Genomic DNA, 19,753 nt, shown 5'->3' with positions numbered 1-19,753 from the left:
GAACCCATAGAACCAATGGACGATGACCGTCCGCCTACTGATAGTGGCGGCAGTGCTCGCTCGAAGCCAGGCCCTCAGCGGCCTTCGATGTGACCCCTTCTTTCATCTTCCTTTTCTTCTCACGATGGCACTTATTCACTGGAATATTCGCAGCATTCACTCCAACCGAGAGGAATTGAAGTTGCTGCTCCGCTTGCACCGTCCGCTCGTCGTAGCCCTCCAGGAAACGAAGCTACGCCCATGCGATCAAATTGCCTTGGCACACTACACCTCCGTGCGTTTTGACCTACCCCCTGTGGTAGGTATTCCGGCTCATGGAGGGGTTATGTTGCTGGTCCGGGATGATGTTTACTAAGATCCCATCACATTGCACACCGGCCTGCAGGCAGTTGCCATCCGAATTACTCTCCCCACTTTTACATTTTCCATTTGTACCGTTTACACTGCATCGTCGTCTGCCGTTACCAGGGCAGACAAGATGCAGCTAATTGCTCAGCTACCTGCCCCATTTTTGATAACTGGAGACTTCAATGCCCACCATCCCCTTTGGAGCTCTCCAGCATCCTGCCCGAGGGGCTCCCTGTTAGCAGACCTTTTCAACCAGCTCAATCTTGTCTGCCTCAATACTGGCGTCCCTACTTTTCTTTCAGACACATCTCACACCTATTCCCATTTAGACCTCTCTATATGTACTACCCAACTTGCATGCCGGTTTGAGTGGTATGCACTTTCAGATACGTATTCGAGCGACCACTTCCCGTGTGTTATCCATCTCCTGCAGCATACCCCCTCTCCGTGCTCATCTAGTTGGAACATCTCCAAAGCAGACTGGGGGCTCTTCTCTTCCAGGGCGACCTTTCAGGATCAAACCTTCACAAGCTGCGATCTTCAGGTCGCACACCTCACGGAAGTCATTCTCACTGCTGCTGAATGTTCCATCCCTCACCCTCCTTCTTCTCCACGTCGCGTACTGGTCCCCTGGTGGACATTCAAACGCCACCCTACAGTGGCGCATTGCATCAATTATAAACGATTACGTGCCCAGTGTCGTCGTATTATTAAAGAAAGCAAGAAAGCCAGCTGGGCTGCTTTCACAAGCACCTTCAACAGTTTTACTCCTTCTTCTGTTGTCTGGGTTAGCCTGCGCCGGCTATCTGGCACTAGGGTCCACTCACCAGTTTCTGGCTTCGTCCTTGTGGCCCCTGAGGCTGTCTCCAATGCCTTCGGCCGCTTTTTCGCTGAGGTTTCGAGCTCCGCTCATTACCACCCTCCCTTCCTCCCCCGGAAACAGGCAGAGGAGGCTAGGCCACCTAACTTCCGCTCCTCGAATCGTGAAAGTTATAATGCCCCATTCACCATGCGGGAACTCGAAAACGCACTTGCCCGGTCACGGTCCTCCGCTCCAGGGCCTGATTCTATTCATATTCAGATGCTGAAGAACCTTTCTCCTGCGGGTAAAGGTTTTCTTCTTCGTACTTACAATCGCATCTGGATTGAGAGACATGTTCCCGCATGCTGGCGCGAGTCTATTGTTGTCCCGATTCCTAAGCCGGGGAAGGTCAAGCACTTGCCTTCCAGTTATCGACCCATCTCGCTTTACCAGCTGTGCGTAAGGTGATGGGGCGAATGGTTAACTCTCGTTTGGTTTGGCTGCGCGAATCTCGACGCCTACTTACCCATGTACAATGTGAATTTCGTAGGCGCCGCTGTGCTGTTGACCATCTGGTTACGTTGTCGACCATATGGTTACCTTGTCGACCTTCATTATGAATAACTTCTTGCGGAAGCGCCCGACCGCGGCTGTGTTCTTTGATTTGGAGAAGGCTTACGACACCTGTTGGAGGGCGGGCATTCTCCGCACCATGCATACATGGGGCCTTCGCGGTCGCCTCACTCTTTTTATTCGTTCCTTTTTAATGGATCGACAGTTCAGGGTACGTGTGGGTTCTGTCCTATCACACCTTTCGCCAGGAGAATGGGGTGCCACAGGGCTCAGTTTTGAGCGTCGCTCTCTTCGCCATAGCGATCAATCCAATAATGGATTGCCTCCCAGCTGATGTATCGGGCTCCCTTTTCGTGGACGATTTTAATATCTATTGCAGCGCGCAGCGTACACGTGTCCTGGAGCTCTGTCTTCGGCGTTCTCTTGACCGTCTTTACTCTTGGAGTGTCGCCAATGGCTTCCGTTTTTCTGCCGAGAAGACGGTCTGTATTAACTTATGGCGCTACAAAGAGTTTCTCCCACCGTCCTTACGACTCGGTCCCGTTGCTCTCCCATTCGTGGAGACAACAAAATTTTTAGGTCTTACATATGACAGGAAACTTAGCTGGTCTCCACATGTCATATTTGGCTGCCCGTTGTACCCGTTCTTTAAATGTCCTCCGTGTTCTCAGTGGTATGTCGTGGGGAGCGGATCGAACCGTCCTACTTCGTCTATATCGGTCGATCGTCCGCTCCAAGCTGGATTATGGGAGCTTCGTATACTCCTCTGCACGGCCATCCATCTTACGCCGCCTCAACTCCATACAACATCGGGGTTTACGACTTCGATCAGAGCGTTTTATACTAGTCCCGTAGAGAGTCTTCATGCTGACGCTGGCGAATTGCCACTCACCTACCGGCGCGATATACTGCTTTGTCGGTATGCCTGTCGGCTACTGTCAATGCCCGACCACCCGTCTTATCGTTCCTTCTTTGACGACTCTCTCGACCGTCAATACGGGTTGTATGTCTCTGCCCTGCTACCCCCTGGAGTTCGCTTTCGTCGCCTCCTTCAACACCTTAATTTTTCACTCCCTGCAACCTTTCGAGTGGGCGAGAGCCACACGCCACCTTGGCTCCAGGCTCAGGTTCGCGTTCACCTTGACCTCAGCTAGCTCCCAAAGGAGGTTACCCCCGGTTCGGATTACCACTCCCGTTTTGTCGAACTTCGTTCGAAGTTCATTAATATGACCTTCATTTATACAGATGGCTCAAAGACCAATGACGGGGTTGGGTGTTCTTTTATTGTCGGGGCACAAAGCTTAAAATACAGGCTCCATGGCCATTGTTCGGTCTTCACAGCTGAGCTGTTTGCCCTCTATCAGGCTGTTCTTTACATCTGCCGCCACCGACATTCTGCTTATGTCATCTGCTCCGATTCCTTGAGCGCCATCCAGAGCCTCAGTGATCCGTATCCGGTTCACCCTTTCGTGCACCGGATCCAACACTCTCTTCAGCAGCTGGTGGACGTCGGTTCTCCGGTTAGCTTTATGTGGGTTCCTGGCCATGTCGGTATCCCTGGGAACGAAGCTGCAGATGCCGCGGCCAAGGCTGCGGTCCTCCAGCCTCGGACAGCTTCTTGTTGTGTCCCTTCGTCGGATTGTAGCAGGGTCATTTGTCGGCGCATTTTATCGCTGTGGCATGCCGATTGGGCTGCACTTACGGACAACAAGCTTCGGGCCTTGAAACCTCTTCCCGCGGCTTGGACGTCCTCCTCACGCCCTTCTCGGCGGGAGGAGGTCGTTTTGGCCCGGTTACGAATTGGACACTGCCGGTTCAGCCATCGCCATTTGCTGACGGCTGCGCCGGCGCCGTTCTGCCCATGTGGGCAATTGCTGACGGTCCGCCACATTTTAACGTCCTGTCCGGATTTTAACACACTGTGTCTTGATCTTGGCCTGCCATGTACTCTGGATGCCATTCTAGCGGATGACCCACGAGCAGCTTCTCGCGTTCTTCGTTTTATCAACTTGACCGACCTCTCTAAGGACATTTGATTATGCTCTTTTTTTAATCCTATGCCTGTCAGTCTGTCTCTTATCGTGTTTTCCCTTTTAGTTGTGCCTGGCGGTGCATTCTTAACGTAGTCTGGGCGCTAATGATCATTGAAGTTGTGCGCCCTAAAACCACAAAAAAATTCCCATTCAGAGGGGCGTAAAACAATAACACTTAAGCGGAAAAGTATGAATGCATTGGAGCAATTCAGTGACTGACAACAACTAAGTCTTTAAATGCAGAACACAAATCCTCACAGGATAAACGCGGCCTTACGCAATGGACTCCTAATAGTAAGGTCAAGCGTCCAAAGCACACTGCTCAATAAATACACCACAACGGCAAGCACACCCAGTAATCGCCAGAACGATGGACACTGAGAACAAAATGCTGCTTATATCCAAACCGTCTTTGCTCGCAATGGCATCACATCAGTCACAGAGCCATAGAGACGAGAATGTAGTCACTAGAAGCAAACGGTAAATCCATCATAAACAAGGAAGCAGCATGTTCCCGACAGCATCGGCGCCTCTACCCACCACGTCCGCCGCAAACGCCCAAACACAATCAGGTAACGTGGCGAACTGTCCTCTCGCCACCACACACGGCGTCGGCAGACACGGCTTCACGCTCCGCGCACTACTGCCTGTCTCACTGTTTCTGCTCGCCCTCCAAAATCCAACTACTCGACTGTCACAGGTGCCTCGCCGACTTCCCCCCACGACGGGGGCGCCACTTCTCTCTTTCCTCCGCGATACAGCGATAATACACTCCTGGAAATTGAAATAAGAACACCGTGAATTCATTGTCCCAGGAAGGGGAAACTTTATTGACACATTCCTGGGGTCAGATACATCACATCATCACACTGACAGAACCACAGGCACATAGACACAGGCAACAGAGCATGCACAATGTCGGCACTAGTACAGTGTATATCCACCTTTCGCAGCAATGCAGGCTGCTATTCTCCCATGGAGACGATCGTAGAGATGCCGGATGTAGTCCTGTGGAACGGCTTGCCATGCCATTTCCACCTGGCGCCTCAGTTGGACCAGCGTTCGTGCTGGACGTGCAGACCGCGTGAGACGACGCTTCATCCAGTCCCAAACATGCTCAATGGGGGACAGATCCGGAGATCTTGCTGGCCAGGGTAGTTGACTTACACCTTCTAGAGCACGTTGGGTGGCACGGGATACATGCGGACGTGCATTGTCCTGTTGGAACAGCAAGTTCCCTTGCCGGTCTAGGAATGGTAGAACGATGGGTTCGATGACGGTTTGGATGTACCGTGAACTATTCAGTGTCCCCTCGACGATCACCAGTGGTGTACGGCCAGTGTAGGAGATCGCTCCCCACACCATGATGCCGGGTGTTGGCCCTGTGTGCCTCGGTCGTATGCAGTCCTGATTGTGGCGCTCACCTGCACGGCGCCAAACACGTATACGACCATCATTGGCACCAAGGCAGAAGCGACTCTCATCGCTGAAGACGACACGTCTCCATTCGTCCCTCCATTCACGCCTGTCGCGACACCACTGGAGGCGGGCTGCACGATGTTGGGGCGTGAGCGAAAGACGGCCTAACGGTGTGCGGGACCGTAGCCCAGCTTCATGGAGACGGTTGCGAACGGTCCTCGCCGATACCCCAGGAGCAACAGTGTCCCTAATTTGCTGGGAAGTGGCGGTGCGGTTCCCTACGGCACTGCGTAGGATCCTACGGTCTTGGCGTGCATCCGTGCGTCGCTGCGGTCCGGTCCCAGGTCGACGGGCACGTGCACCTTCCGCCGACCACTGGCGACAACATCGATGTACTGTGGAGACCTCACGCCCCACGTGTTGAGCAATTCGGCGGTACGTCCACCCGGCCTCCCGCATGCCCACTATACGCCCTCGCTCAAAGTCCGTCAACTGCACATACGGTTCACGTCCACGCTGTCGCGGCATGCTACCAGTGTTAAAGACTGCGATGGAGCTCCGTATGCCACGGCAAACTGGCTGACACTGACGGCGGCGGTGCACAAATGCTGCGCAGCTAGCGCTATTCGACGGCCAACACCGCGGTTCCTGGTGTGTCCGCTGTGCCGTGCGTGTGATCATTGCTTGTACAGCCCTCTCGCAGTGTCCGGAGCAAGTATGGTGGGTCTGACACACCGGTGTCAATGTGTTCTTTTTTCCATTTCCAGGAGTGTATTATACGCGGTACGTTCGATAGATCAAACACGAGCCGCCACGGCTCAATAGGCATCCGTATTTAAATAGAGAGAGATGTAAACGGGCAGAATACAGCACTGCGGTGGCCAACTCTTACATAAAACAAATTTCTGGAGTAGTTGTTAAATCGGTTACTGCTGCTACAATAGTAGGTTATCAAGATTTATGTGAGTTTGAACGTGATGTTACAGTTGGTGCATGAACGATGGGATACAGCATCTCCGACGTAGCTATGAAGTGGGGATTTTCCCATGCGACCATTTCACGAGTGTACCGTGAATATCAGGAATCCGTCAAAACATCAGATCTCCGATATCGCTGCGGGCGGAAAAATATTGTGGTGTCACCGCCAGACACCACACTTGCTAGGTGGTAGCTTAAATCGGCCGCGGTCCATTAGTACATGTCGGACCCGCGTGTCGCCACTGTGTGATCGCAGACCGAGCGCCACCACACGGCAGGTCTCGAGAGACGTACTAGCACTCGCCCCAGACAGATGAAATAGCCTTCAGCTAAGTTAATGGCTACGAAATAGCAAGGCGCCATTAACCATTAGTAACGTTGCATGTACCTCAAGATAGTCTCACTTGTATCATCCAGAATGCTGTATACCAAAGGACAATATAAAAGTTAAGTGTTCTCGTAGCTACGTTCTTTTCTTTATCACATTCATTACGAATCCTGTTCCAGACTTAACGCCAGACGGCGTGAGTTGATGCGTGCCCTTTCGGCTACTTCACTGTGGACTGGCTGTCTTAACAGTCCACTACAAATATCTTGCAAGAACGGGACCAACGACGACTGAAGAGAATTGTTCAGCGTGACAGAACTGCAATCCTCCTGCAAATTGCTGCATATTTCAATGCTAGCCCATCAACAAGTGTCAGCGTGCGAACCATTTAATGAAGCGTCATCGACTGGGCTTTCGGAGCTGAAGGCCTACTCGCGTTTCCTTGACGACTGCACGATATAAAGCTTTATGCCTCGCTTGGGCCCATCAACACCAACATTGGACTGTTGATGACTGGAAACATATTGACTGGTCGGAAGAGTCTCGTTTCACGTTGTATCGAGCGGAGGGACGTGTAAGGGTATCGAGACAACCTCATGAATCCATGAACCCCGCATGTCAGCAGGTGGAGGCTCTGTAATGGTGTGGGGCGTGTGCAGTTGGAGTGATATGGGACCCCTGATACCTCTACATACGATTCTGACTGGTGACAAGTGCATAAACATCCTGTCTGATCACCTACATCCATTCATGTCCATTATCTATTCTGACAGACTTGGGCAATTCCAGCAGGACAATGCGAGACCCTGTATGTCCAGAATTGCTACAGAGTTGCTCCTGGGACACTCTTCTGAATTTAAACGCTTCCACTGGACACCAAACTCCCCTGACTTGAACCTTATTGAGCATATCTGGGATGCCTTGCAACGTGCTGGTTAGAAGAGATCTTCATCCCTTCGTGCTCCTACGGATTCATGGACGGCCCTGCAGGATTCCTGGTGTCAGCTACCTCCAGCACTACTCCAGACATTGGTCCATTCCACATCGTGTTGCGGCATTTCTGTGCGCTCACAGGGTTCCTACACGATATTAAGCAGGTGTACCAGTTTCTTTGGCTCTTCAGTGTAGTATTGGGTGGAGCAAAGGATCCAGTATTTATTTTTGTTTCGTGTAAAACACAAGCTGGTTTCATCGCATGGTATTCTGTGGACTCATACGTATTTGTTACTTATAATCCGTCTTGATTGCAAAACTTTTTTTAAATTCATATGACCGGTTTCGGTTCATTCAGAACCATCTTCAGATCTGTAACGATAATGATACTAATTTACTATTTCACGAAAGCAAATCTTTTTCATCCTATCTAATCAACATCAAATGTACCAGAACGTACCTGATATTTCAGTTGCAGGAGTAACCCGTCCAAATCCAGCAACTTTCACATGCTGCGTCACATAATTGGTTGGCAAAATGCACGTCATTTATATTAATTATAACACTATTACCGACAGGTGGCGTCTGGTACATTTGTTAAATTCCATTTGCACATATTGTATTCAGTAGATTTTTTAACTTTTATCTCAAAATACACTTAATTAAAATCTGTAGATGTCAAGGTTAAAATCTGTACTTATCAAAATTAAAAAACAGTAAAATTATCATTTTTATACGATCTAAAAAACATGGGGCGATTTCTATATCTGTGGCGCTGGTGTAGACTAGTTTTCCTCTACGGCCTGCTTCGTTGGTTCTCGCCAGCTCGGTGTTGTGCTGCGATCCGCTCAGTTGTCTTAATGTCCATCGCAAATGGAATGTAACAAATGTGACAGACGCCACCTGTCGGTAATAATGTTACAATTTATATTAAATGACGTGCATTCTGCCAACCAGTTTTATGTGACGCAGCATGTGAAAGTTGCTGGATTTGGACGGGTTACTCCTGCAACTGAAATATCAGGTACGTTCTGGTACATTTGATGTTGATTAGATAGGATGAAAAAGATTTGCTTTCGTGAAATAGTAAATTAGTATCATTATCGTTACAGATCTGAAGATTGTTCTGAATGAACCGAAACCGGTCATATGAATTAAAAAAAAAGTTTTGCAATCAAGACGGATTATAAGTAACAAATACGTATGAGTCCACAGAATACCATGCGATGAAACCAGCTTGTGTTTTACACGAAACAAAAATAAATACGGGTTCCTTTGCTCCACCCAATACTACACTGAAGAGCCAAAGAAACTGCTACACCTGCTTAATATCGTGTAGGAACCCTGTGAGCGCACAGAAATGCCGCAACACGGTGTGGAATGGACTAATGTCTGAAGTAGTGCTGGAGGTAGCTGACACCAGGAATCCTGCAGGACCGTCCATAAATCCGTAGGAGTACGAAGGGATGAAGATCTCTTCTAACCAGCACGTTGCAAGGCATCCCAGATATGCTCAATAAGGTTCAAGTCAGGGGAGTTTGGTGGCCAGTGGAAGCGTTTAAATTATACAATCACTGATTGCTGGTATCCCACCAGACATTGTCTGTTTTTGCAAAATCATACGTATTTGTTACTGCTTCTGAATCCGAATGTAAACTTCTCGATTTTAATGCATTGCAAGTATATTGCTCGATATCTGCGTTTCTTAGTTTGCATCTGTTTATCGCGTTTAACGGAGGCCTCCGAAATTTTCATTGAGGAGAATGATTCTGGTACGCTGATTTCTGCTAAAAAGTATTGTTTGTGGTAAGTGTGAAAACTGACGTTGAAAGTCTCATGGTTAACGGTGTAATTATGGGATCGAAGGAAGTAGGTTCGTGTCCCCAAGTACGTTCTGCAATGAAATGATAATTAGACACCCTAGCTGCAAACAGGCGTTGATATACTTCACTGGGGACATGTTGAAGATCCCGGGTTCGAGTCCCGGTCGGAGCACACATTTTCAACATGTCCCCAGTGAAGTATATCAACGCCTATTTGCAGCTAGGGTGTCTATTTAACTATCATTTCATTTCTAGCAAAGCTGCATGGTCATCCACGGTATGTGTTCTTTCGGGAACAGATACTACCGTCATATAACGTTCTGCAATATTTGATGTTACTTAAATACAAATGAGCAAGCTCTCAGTAAAGAGTTTCTTCGACTTTTTGATTTGTCTCGTTAAAAAAAAAGGATGAAATTGCTGTGAACGAAATGACCAGTTTGTCTCAAATATTTGAGATTTCAGTTTGTGCGGTTAGGCAAGAACGTAAGAGGACAGCTTCAATCGCTGCGAGTGAAATATTCAGCTGGTAATTCCGGGGTTTCCGACCGTCCACCCATAGACAAGAGAAGCTGGTGGCAGTGTCCCACTAGCAATAACGTTTGCTCCACGTTGGTGACACGTACGCATAGCTTGCTCGTACACGGTATTTTGACGTCACTTCCGAGGAAGCCTTGTGTGTATGTAATTCGTCCCTTCACTTAACGCATATCAGACGCACTAAGAGTTGAAGCGCAAAGAGAACCAAAGGCGGAAGAAACGGTACGTCGCAGTTGGCTAAGTCAAGCGGTACACTTATAAAGCAACTTACAACTACCGTCAAGGCTTTTTTCGACGCGTAAGGTAAAATACTCCACCAGTTTCTACCTTGATTCATGTAGAAGATAAGAATTTAACAATCCTTTAGAAACAAGATGTATTTATGTTGTGGTCTTCAGTTCGAAGACAGGTTTGAGGCAGCTCTCCATGTTACTGTCTCGTGCAAGCCTCACCTACGAACAAATAATGCACCACGCACCCTTTCGAACCTGCTTGCTGTATTAATCTCTTGGACACTATCCAAAATTTTGACACTCTCTTCCCTCAAATACTGAATCAGTGATCGCTTGATGTCTCAGAACGTATCCTGTCAACCGATCTTCTTTCACTCAAGTTTTCCGCAATTTTGTTCAGTAGCTCCTCGTTAGTTATGTGGCCTATCTATCTCACCTTCAGCACTTTTCTTTAGCAACACATTTTAAAAGCTTCTTTTCTTCTCCTACCTGAAGTATATAGCGTCCACGTTTCACTCAAATAGTAGACTACGCTCCAGACAAATACCTTAAGAACAGACTACCTAAAATTTAAGTCCAGAACCGATGTTAACAAATTTTTCTTCAGCAATGCTTCCCTTGCCACTGCCAATCAACAATGTACATTCTCTCTTCTTCGGCTATCATCAGTTACGATCGTATTTTACAGCCCAAACAGCAAAACTCGTCTACTTTGTGTTCTTTTCCTCCTATAATTCCCTCAGGATCTCCTGTTTTAATTCAGTTACGTCCTTTATTTTAGTTTCATTGTTGTTGATCATCTTATACACCTCTCAAGACACTAACTGTTTAGTTACACTTCTCTTCCAAGTCCTTTGCAGTCTCTCAAAGAATTAATATATCATCCGCAAACCTCAGTTGTTATTTGTTCTCTATGAACGTTAATCCCTTCTCCATATTTTTCTATCCTTTCCTTCACAGATAGCTAAATGAACAGTCTCAACATTGGGGATAGGCTATCACTCTTTCTCATTCCATGCTCAATCACATGATTCCCTTTCATGCCACTCGACTGCCGTCTGGTTTCTGTACATGTTGAAAATAGCGTTTCGTTCCCTGTATTTACCCCCGCTACCTTCAGAATTTCAAAGAGAATATTCCATTCAACACTGTCAAAAGCTTCCTTTGAGTCTACAAATGCTATAAACGTATGTTTCTTTCCTTAAGCTACCTTGTAAGAGAAGTCCTAGGATCAGTATTGCCTAGCGTGTTTCTTCATTTCTCCAGAATCGAAACATTGTTGGCTTCTACAAGTTTTCAGTTCCTCTTCTATAAAGAATTCTTGTTAGTGCATTGCAACCGTGACTTATTAGATTGATTATTCGGTAATTTTCACTTCTGTCAGCACCTGATTTCTTTTAAGTTGGAATTCTTACATTCTTCTTGAACTCTAAGGGTATTTCGCCTGTCTCACACAGCTTACATACCAGGTGGAATAGTTCTGTCTTGTCTGACTGTCCCAAGGACACCAATAGTTCTGACAGAATGTTGTCTACTCCTGGTGCCTTCATTCGACTTACGTCTTTCAGTGCTCGGTCATATTCTTCACGCATTGTATCTCCCATCTCATCTCCATCTAGGTCCTCTTCCTTTTATAGAACATTGCTTTAAAATTAGTTTCCCTTTCTCCTTCCAACTTTCAGCTTTCCATTCTCCACTTAGTGCTGGATTTCCATCTGAGTTCTTAATATTCGTACACCACCTTCTTTCTTAAGGCCTCTTTTCCTAAAGGCACTATCCGTCTTTCCCCTATATACCGGGTGATCAAAAAGTTAGTATAAATTTGAAAACTGAATAAATCACGGAATATGTAGATACAGAGGTACAAATTGACACACATGCTTGGAATGACATGGAGTTTTATTAGAACCAAAAAAATACAAAAGTTCAAAAAATGTCCGGCAGATGGCGCTTCATCTGATAAGAATAGCAATAATTAGCATAACAAAGTAAGACAAAGCAAAGATGATGTTCTTTACAGGAAATGCTCAATATGTCCACCATCATTCCTCAACAATAGCTGTAGTCGAGGAATAATGTTGTGAACAGCACTGTAAAGAATGTCCAGAGTTATGGTGAGGCATTGGCGTCGGATGTTGTCTTTCAGCATACCTAGTGATATCGGTCGATCACGATACACTTGCGACTTCAGGTAACCCCAAAGCCAATAATCGCACGGACTGAGGTCTGGGGACCTGGGAGGCCAAGCATGACGAAAGTGGCGGCTGAGCACACGATCATGACAAAACGACGCACGCAAGAGATCTTTCACGCATCTAGCAATATGGGGTGGAGCACCATCCTGCATAAACATCGTACGTTCCAGCAGGTGTTCATCAGCCAGGCTGGGGATGATGCGATTCTGTAACATATCGGCGTACCTCTCACCCGTCACGGTAGCTGTTACAAAACCAGAATCACGCATTTCCTCGAAGAAAAAAGGTCGGCTAACTTTGATTTTTTTTTGTTTTATTAAAAAAAACCATGTCCATCCAAGCATGTGTGTCAATTTTTACCTCTCTATCTACATTATTCCATAGTTCATTAAGTTTTCAAATTTATACTTGTAACCTCCCCACAGAAATTTATTTTACAAGTAACCATGAAGCAAGTGTAACCTCTCCACAGAAATTTTTTATTTAAATGATGAACCATGAACCAAGTGTAAACTCCCCACGGAAATAATAATTAAATGAATTTTAAATATTGTAACCTCTGAACAAAATTAATTTTAATGTAACCACAAAATTCAATTCCTAAACCCGGAAATAATAAAAAAAAGATTCAGTAACCTGGTAAATTTTATGACGACAGCAGCGCTGCGTCTCGGCCCTGTATTCTGAATAGAAAAGGAAAATTCTTACCTCAATAAAAACTGCAAATATATCTGCTCTTACATAAAAATTTTTCGGCACAGCTTCGTGCAATGCTGGCCTATATTTTCTGATTCTTGGAAGGAATGATCATGCATTGGAAATATTCTTTAAATTGAAATGAATGCTTTTCTTAAAAAAAATTACTTTATATTATAAAAATTATTATTGGGGCATTTTTTTGTTAAAGAAATTAATGACAGTTAATATACATTACTAGATATGCGCAAGGCTGCTTCTTTACCTTCTACAATAATACTCATCCTCCAGAGTCCCGACCAGAGCAGACTGCCGACACGCGCAGGCACGCGCCGATTCCTGTCGACTCAGCAGACTACTGCTTACTAGCACGGACTGAAGACTAATGCCGACGGACGCCGACTCGCGACAAGCAACAACTAACTACATACTACTCTCTGGTCAGAGACTCTGCCATGCCTCGCCCATCGCCGGCAACGCATACGTCTTACATACCGACTTTTTGATCACCCGGTATACACTGTCGGAAAAAAGTCGCATCACCAAGGAGGAGTTGAGCGATATAAAAAAGTTCGTAGGCGTGTCTCCACATCTGAAACGTTGTCGATTAAAATTTCACTCCAGTGACTTAGTGGCGATGGCAGCGTTACTATGCGGATGCAAATCAGGTTTGCTTTAAATACATGCTGTAACGGTTGTGAGCGTTAGTTACCTTTGGGATCGGACGTGGTGAGTTGTTTGTCTAGAACGCTTTTAAGGCGGCAAAGACGCCATTATCAACACCTCACTGAGTTTGGAAGAGGTCATGTAATAGCCCTACGGTATTGCAGAAAGACTAGGCAGGAATGTAGCCACTGTACGTGACTGCTGGTAGCGGTGATCGGGGGAAAGTACGACCGCAAGAAGAGTCCCAGCCGGTCACGTGGCTCTACCGAGAGGGGTGACGGTGGTGGCGGGAGGGGGGGGGGGGAGAATTGTATTCGGGATATGAAACTGGCGCATGGCACTGCATCCGCAGCAGCAGTTGCCACCACAGTCACACAACGAACTTAAGGACAGTACCAAACCAGACCCACTGTAGCATGTTGAGCCGTGTATCGACTCGTGCTACACCTTGTGTTTAGATAGCATTGGTTTTCCTTTTCTTCCCCCGAAATGTTTGTTTGATATATTGTCCGTCATTAAGTGGCTGCTTGGTTGCCTTTTCCCTCTATCGATATCTGCGTTTTTGTTTCCGGGTAACTGCTATGTAGGAAGTGAGATCTTTGACCGGTTGTAACCTCGTGTGGTGTGGCGGAGGTAGGGGGGTCGCGCGGAGAGAGTGTGGTGGGTACGGGAGGGCAGTGTGGATCTCCAACGCGAAGCAGGCGTGGTCGGCTGTACCGAGTCGCCACGTATGTCGGTTGTGTGTAACGAGCGGGTCGAGTTGACGGAAGAGCTCCCCGCGCGTTGGTTGTATACAGAATCGCCCCACGAGTAGTTGCGGTTCATTTCGCCTTGGTGGGACGTTAACAAGCTTCTTTAAATCCTCCGTTTCAACACTGGAGTTTAAAAGGCGACACCTAACATGAAGGAGCGGTTACTACCCGTCAAAATTGCAGAGAAGACGTGAACTCCGGTGACAGAGCGTGTTGTCGCGTGACCGTGGCGTGTTGCGTACGCTGGGGACGCGTGCGCGGTCGGATGTGTGGATCCTTGCCATCGGAGGTCGTGTACTGCCTGTTCGAGCATAATTGCAAGTTAACTTCGTGGAAGGTTAATCATTAAGTAATAATTTTGTGTAACCAGCGTCTCTTCTGCCTTGTGGCCTCCGGCGACCGGGTTTCCTGTCCCTGGCACCGGTGTAATTGAAGACAGTGATCTTTCCTCCTCCTCTCGTTACTGTCCGATGGGAGGTGTAGTTTTGGCAGTTAGTTTCGCTATTCTGTCGTGGGTTATGAGTAAATTCATGCTTCTTGTTGGTTGATCATGTGGTCGCTCATTCAGGACTGTGTGGTGTAATGTTTCCTTGCACGAGGTTAGCTCTAATTCTGTCAGCAAGTTAAGCCACCTCATAACAAGTTTTCGCTGGCTAAAAGTCGGTGCAGTGACCAGCCTGAGAGTGGCAATTGTGTTTACGGGCGTATTTCAATTGGTCAGTATTCTGTCTAGCCTGAGCATCCCTGAGTGGGTGATTTGTGGCCACATTACACAGGTCCGTCATATGTTCTAATGATATTCCAGGACACTTTTGTTCAAAATTTTTTTAAATTCCTCCAAGTTTGTAAATTCCTTTTATTTCCATTAATCGTGCGTTTGCTCAGACTTGCTTAATTTTTTTTAATGGCGGTGTTGGTAGCTTCACTTCCTCACCGTACTTTGTTAATAAAGTTCTGTATTTACTTAGTAGCCTGTTTAATAATGTTCTTTAAATTTTTTTAAATTGTTGTATTGCTCTAAATTACTTGATTGCCGTTATCGGCGTGTTTAAAAGGCTGTTTATTTCCGTACTCCTAGTTTCTGTAAGATACGAATAAAATATTTGTGAAAATCTCAACTCGACAGGAAACTACTAGAAATTTGGTCCCTTTTCCCAACTTGTGGTGTGGCTTGTAGTAACCGTAACCACTGTGTGTGTCACATGTGTTCCACTAACCCCAAACCCCTATCATTTGCGACTTCAGTGCTGTCAAGCGAGAGCACACTGGAGGATTGATTGGAGGTCTCATGTATTTCTTGATGAAAGATGGTTCTGTCTCATTCTCAGCTATGGCCGTGTGCTGGTTAGGAGGCCAATTGAAAGCCTGCGAGCAACCTGTCTGCCTGCTACACACCCTTGACCGACACCTGGAGTCTGCGGTGCGATTTCGTATGACAGCAGCAGCGCACCATGGTTGTCACACGCTGACTGCAGAATGGTGCGTCAATACGATGATTCGACTTCTTGTGCTGCCATCCATGAACAGCATTCCACAGGGTGTTTTCAGACAGGATAACGCTCGTCCACATATTGGTGTTGTAACCCAACATCCGCTACAGTGTGTCGACATTTTACCTTGGCCTGGCCGATCACGATATCTGTCCCTAGTCGACCATTCGATGAAATCAATGTACGAAACTCCATCGTCATCCAGAACCACTAATCGTCCCTCTATTGACAGACCAAGTGCAACAGGCATGGAAATCCAGCCAACAAACCGACGCCTGGCACTTGTAAAACATAATACACTACTGGCCATTAAAATTGCTACACCAAGAAGAAATGCAGATGATAAACAGGTATTCATTGGACAAATATATTATACTAGAACTGACATGTGATAACATTTCCACGCAATTTGGGTGCATAGATAACGAGAAATAAATGCCCAGAACAACCACCTCTGGCCGTAATAACGGCCTTGATACGCCTGGGCATTGAGTCAAACAGAGCTTGGTTGGCGTGTACAGATACAGCTGCCCATGCAGCTTCAACAAGATACCACAGTTCATCAAGAGTAGTGACTGGCGTATTGTACGAGCCAGTTGCTCGGCCACCATTGACCAGACGTTTTCAATTGGTGAGAGATCTGGAGAATTTGCTGGCCAGGACAGCAGTTGAACATTTTCTGTATCCAGAAACGCCAGTAGTGGACCTGCAACATGCGGTCGTGCATTATCCTGCTGAAATGTAGGGTTTCGCAGGGATCGAAAGAAGGGTAGAGCCACGGGCCGTAACACATCTGAAATGTAGCGTCCACTGTTCAAAGTGCCGTCAATGCGAACAAGAGGTGACCGAGACGTGTAACCAAAGGCACCCCATACCATCACGCCGGGTGATACGCCAGTATGAGGATGACGAATACACGCTTCCAATGTGCATTCACCGCGATGTCACCAAACATGGATGTAAGCATCGTGATGCTGTAAACAGAACCTGGATTCATCCGAAAAAACTACGTTTTGCCATTCGTGCACCCAGGTTCGTCGTTGACTACACCAACGCAGGCGCTACTGTCTGTGATGCAGCGTCACGGGTAACCACAGCTATGGTCTCTGAGCTGATAGTACGTACTGCTGGAAACGCCGTCGATCTGTTCGTGCAGATGGTTGTCGTCTTGCAAACGTGCCCATCTGTTGACTCAGGGATCGAGACGTGGCTGCACGATCCGTTACAGCTATGCGGATAAGTTGCCTGTCATCTCGACTAATAATGATACGAGGCCGTTGGGATCCATTACGGCGTTCCGTATTACTCTCCTGACCCCACCGATTCCATATTCTGCTAACAGTCATTGGATCTCGACCAACGCGAGCAGCAATGTCGCGATACGATAAACCGCAATCGCGATAGGCTACAATCCGACCTTTTTCAAAGTCGGAAACGTGATGGTACGCATTTCACCTCCTTACACGAGGCATCACAACAACGTTTCACCAGGCAACTCCGGTCAACTGCTGTTTGTGTATGAAAAACCGGTTGGAAACTTCCCTCATCTCAGCACGTTGTAGGTCTCGCCACCGGCGCCAACCTTGTGTAAATGCTCTGAAAAGCTAATCATTTGCATATCACAGCATCTTCTTCATGTTGGCTAAATTTCGCGTCTGTAGCACGTCATCTTCGTGGTGTAGCAATTTTAATGGCCAGTAGTGTACATGCACGTTTTCATGCTTGCATTCAACATCCTGGCTATTACACCGCTTATTAATGTAGCACCACTTTACACTTGCTATAGATTGATCTGTGATCTTGAAATGTTAATCACTTCAGTCTGTTACCTAGACCAGAAATTTCATTACTCTACATCTACATACATACTCCGCAATCCACCATAAGTTGCGTGGCGGAGGTTACCTCGTACCACAACTAGCATCTTCTCTCCCTGTTCCACTCCCAAACAGAACAAGGGAAAAATGACTGCCTATATGCCTCTGTACGAGCCCTAATCTCTCTTATCTTTGTGGTCTTTCCGCGAAATGTAAGTTGGCGGCAGTAAAATTGTACTGCAGTCAGCCTCAAATGCTGGTTCTATAAACTTCCTCAGTAGCGATTCTCGAAAAGAACGCCTCCTTTCCTCTAGAGACTCCCACCCGAGTTCCTGAAGCATTTCCGTAACACTCGCGTGATGATCAAACCTACCACTAACAAATCTAGCAGCCCGCCTCTGAATTCCTTCTATGTCCTCCCTCAATCCGACCTGATAGGGATACCAAACGCTCGAGCAGTACTCAAGAATAGGTCGTATTAGTATTTTATAAGCGGTCTCCTTTACAGATGAAACACAACTTCCCAAAACTCTACCAGTGAACCGAAGACGACTATCCGCCTTCCCGACAACTGCCATTACATGCTTGTCCCACTTCATATCGCTCTGCAATGTTATGCCCAAATATTTAATCGACGTGACTGTGTGTGATGTAACAAAATAAAAGTGATGATGTTATTCCATGGAAAAGTTGGAATTTGAGATTTCGCTTACTGTTTTATCAATCACAATTGGCGTAAGAATCATGGATTGACCATTGTCATAAAATATTGCATTATGAAATGTGAATAGTTTTTACTTGCAGTTTCGCGTGGCTTGAAACAGTCACAGGTAGCGTGCTACTGATTAAGAAACGGCATTATCGTCTTTCTAATTACTTCATGATCGTAGGTACGATCATACCCGGTTGTGAAGTTATTGTTATGACAAAACAATTTCTAAGGGACCAGAAAGTTCTTAAGGACGCAAAAACAACTGTAACATCACACAAAAAGGGAATTTAATATTAAAGCTGATGCAAGAAGACGATAAAACAGTTTTCTTTTTATCAATGTAACACGCACATTGGACTGCTGATCTTGGTGTCTGTAATCTTAGTAAAATGCATAATTAAAATGAAAACAATACTGAGGAGATGATAGGAATGAGCACTGCTAAATGATTCAATATTTCCAGAACAAATATTATAACTAAAACATATATCGTACCTTAAGCTTACCACTACATTGACGGTGGGTTTTTGTGTCCGTTTCGTGTCCATTGAGCGCTCTTTTATGTAGCCATTGTCCTCTTGAGTCGCTCGTGCGTCGTTACGATAAGTTATAACAGTTCTTCTTTTTACACTTCACTCAAACTTAGACGAAACATGTTTTTATTAATTTAGTAAACAAATTAGATCAGACCGCCACAAATCTGCGTCCGTCTTACTTAAGAAAAACAGTAAAAGTCTTTCGCGCTCAAGGCTTCATTTGTTCTCCAGCGAACAAAATAGTGAATGATCGCATATCTATTCGTATTTTTCTGTTTATATTGCCGCCCAAAGACGACGAATTACATTATTTAGGAAATTCCACCGTCGCTATGCGACGCCTTATTATACATTAATCATTCTTTATAAAAAATGTATTTGCCTTCTGGCTGAAAGTATTAACTATTTGCTGTTTTAATGAAGCCAAAAATAGCGAATATCACATGTGTCAAGCGCTACACTACTAATGGGGTATTCGAACATTCTGGGATTCTTTTTCCTATTCATCTGCATTAATTTACGTTTATCTATATTTAGAGTTAGCTGCCATTCTTTACACAAATTACAAATCCTGTCCAAGTCATCTTGTATCCTCCTACAGTCAACGACACCACCTTCCCATACACCACAGCGTCATCAGCAAACAGTCACACATTGCTACCCACCCTATCCACTCTACATTATTTCTTGGTGTTGCAATTCTTTCCATCAATGCACATGCTTCTCTAGCCCTACATTGGCGTGTCACTACTATTGATGTCAGACTGGAGATACCAACTCCTATTTAAGATCTTTTAGAATAGAGGAGCATGCTGAGTTTCCTTTTCCAGCCGAGGTGTCGTTTCGGTTGCAGCACGAGATGATCCACGCCTACCTCTT

The 19,753-nt window shown here is 46.2% G+C and overlaps 1 protein-coding gene across 1 annotated transcript in view; it reads right to left on the bottom strand.

Annotated features, from left to right (window-relative positions):
* The window catches only part of LOC126209961 (uncharacterized), a 39,953-nt gene extending 21,067 nt beyond the window's left edge, over nt 1-18,886 (bottom strand). Inside the window, exon 1 of the mRNA XM_049939074.1 lies at nt 18,845-18,886. Within this exon, the coding sequence (XP_049795031.1) occupies nt 18,845-18,886 (42 nt within the window). The remainder of the gene's footprint in view (nt 1-18,844) is intronic.
* Nucleotides 18,887-19,753: the final 867 nt, after the last annotated feature.

Source organism: Schistocerca nitens, chromosome 10, assembly GCF_023898315.1.
Source record: "Schistocerca nitens isolate TAMUIC-IGC-003100 chromosome 10, iqSchNite1.1, whole genome shotgun sequence".
Lineage (NCBI taxonomy): Eukaryota > Metazoa > Arthropoda > Insecta > Orthoptera > Acrididae > Schistocerca > Schistocerca nitens.
The sequence above is the reverse complement of the archived record's forward strand: the minus strand, read 5'-3'. Positions and strand labels throughout refer to the sequence as shown.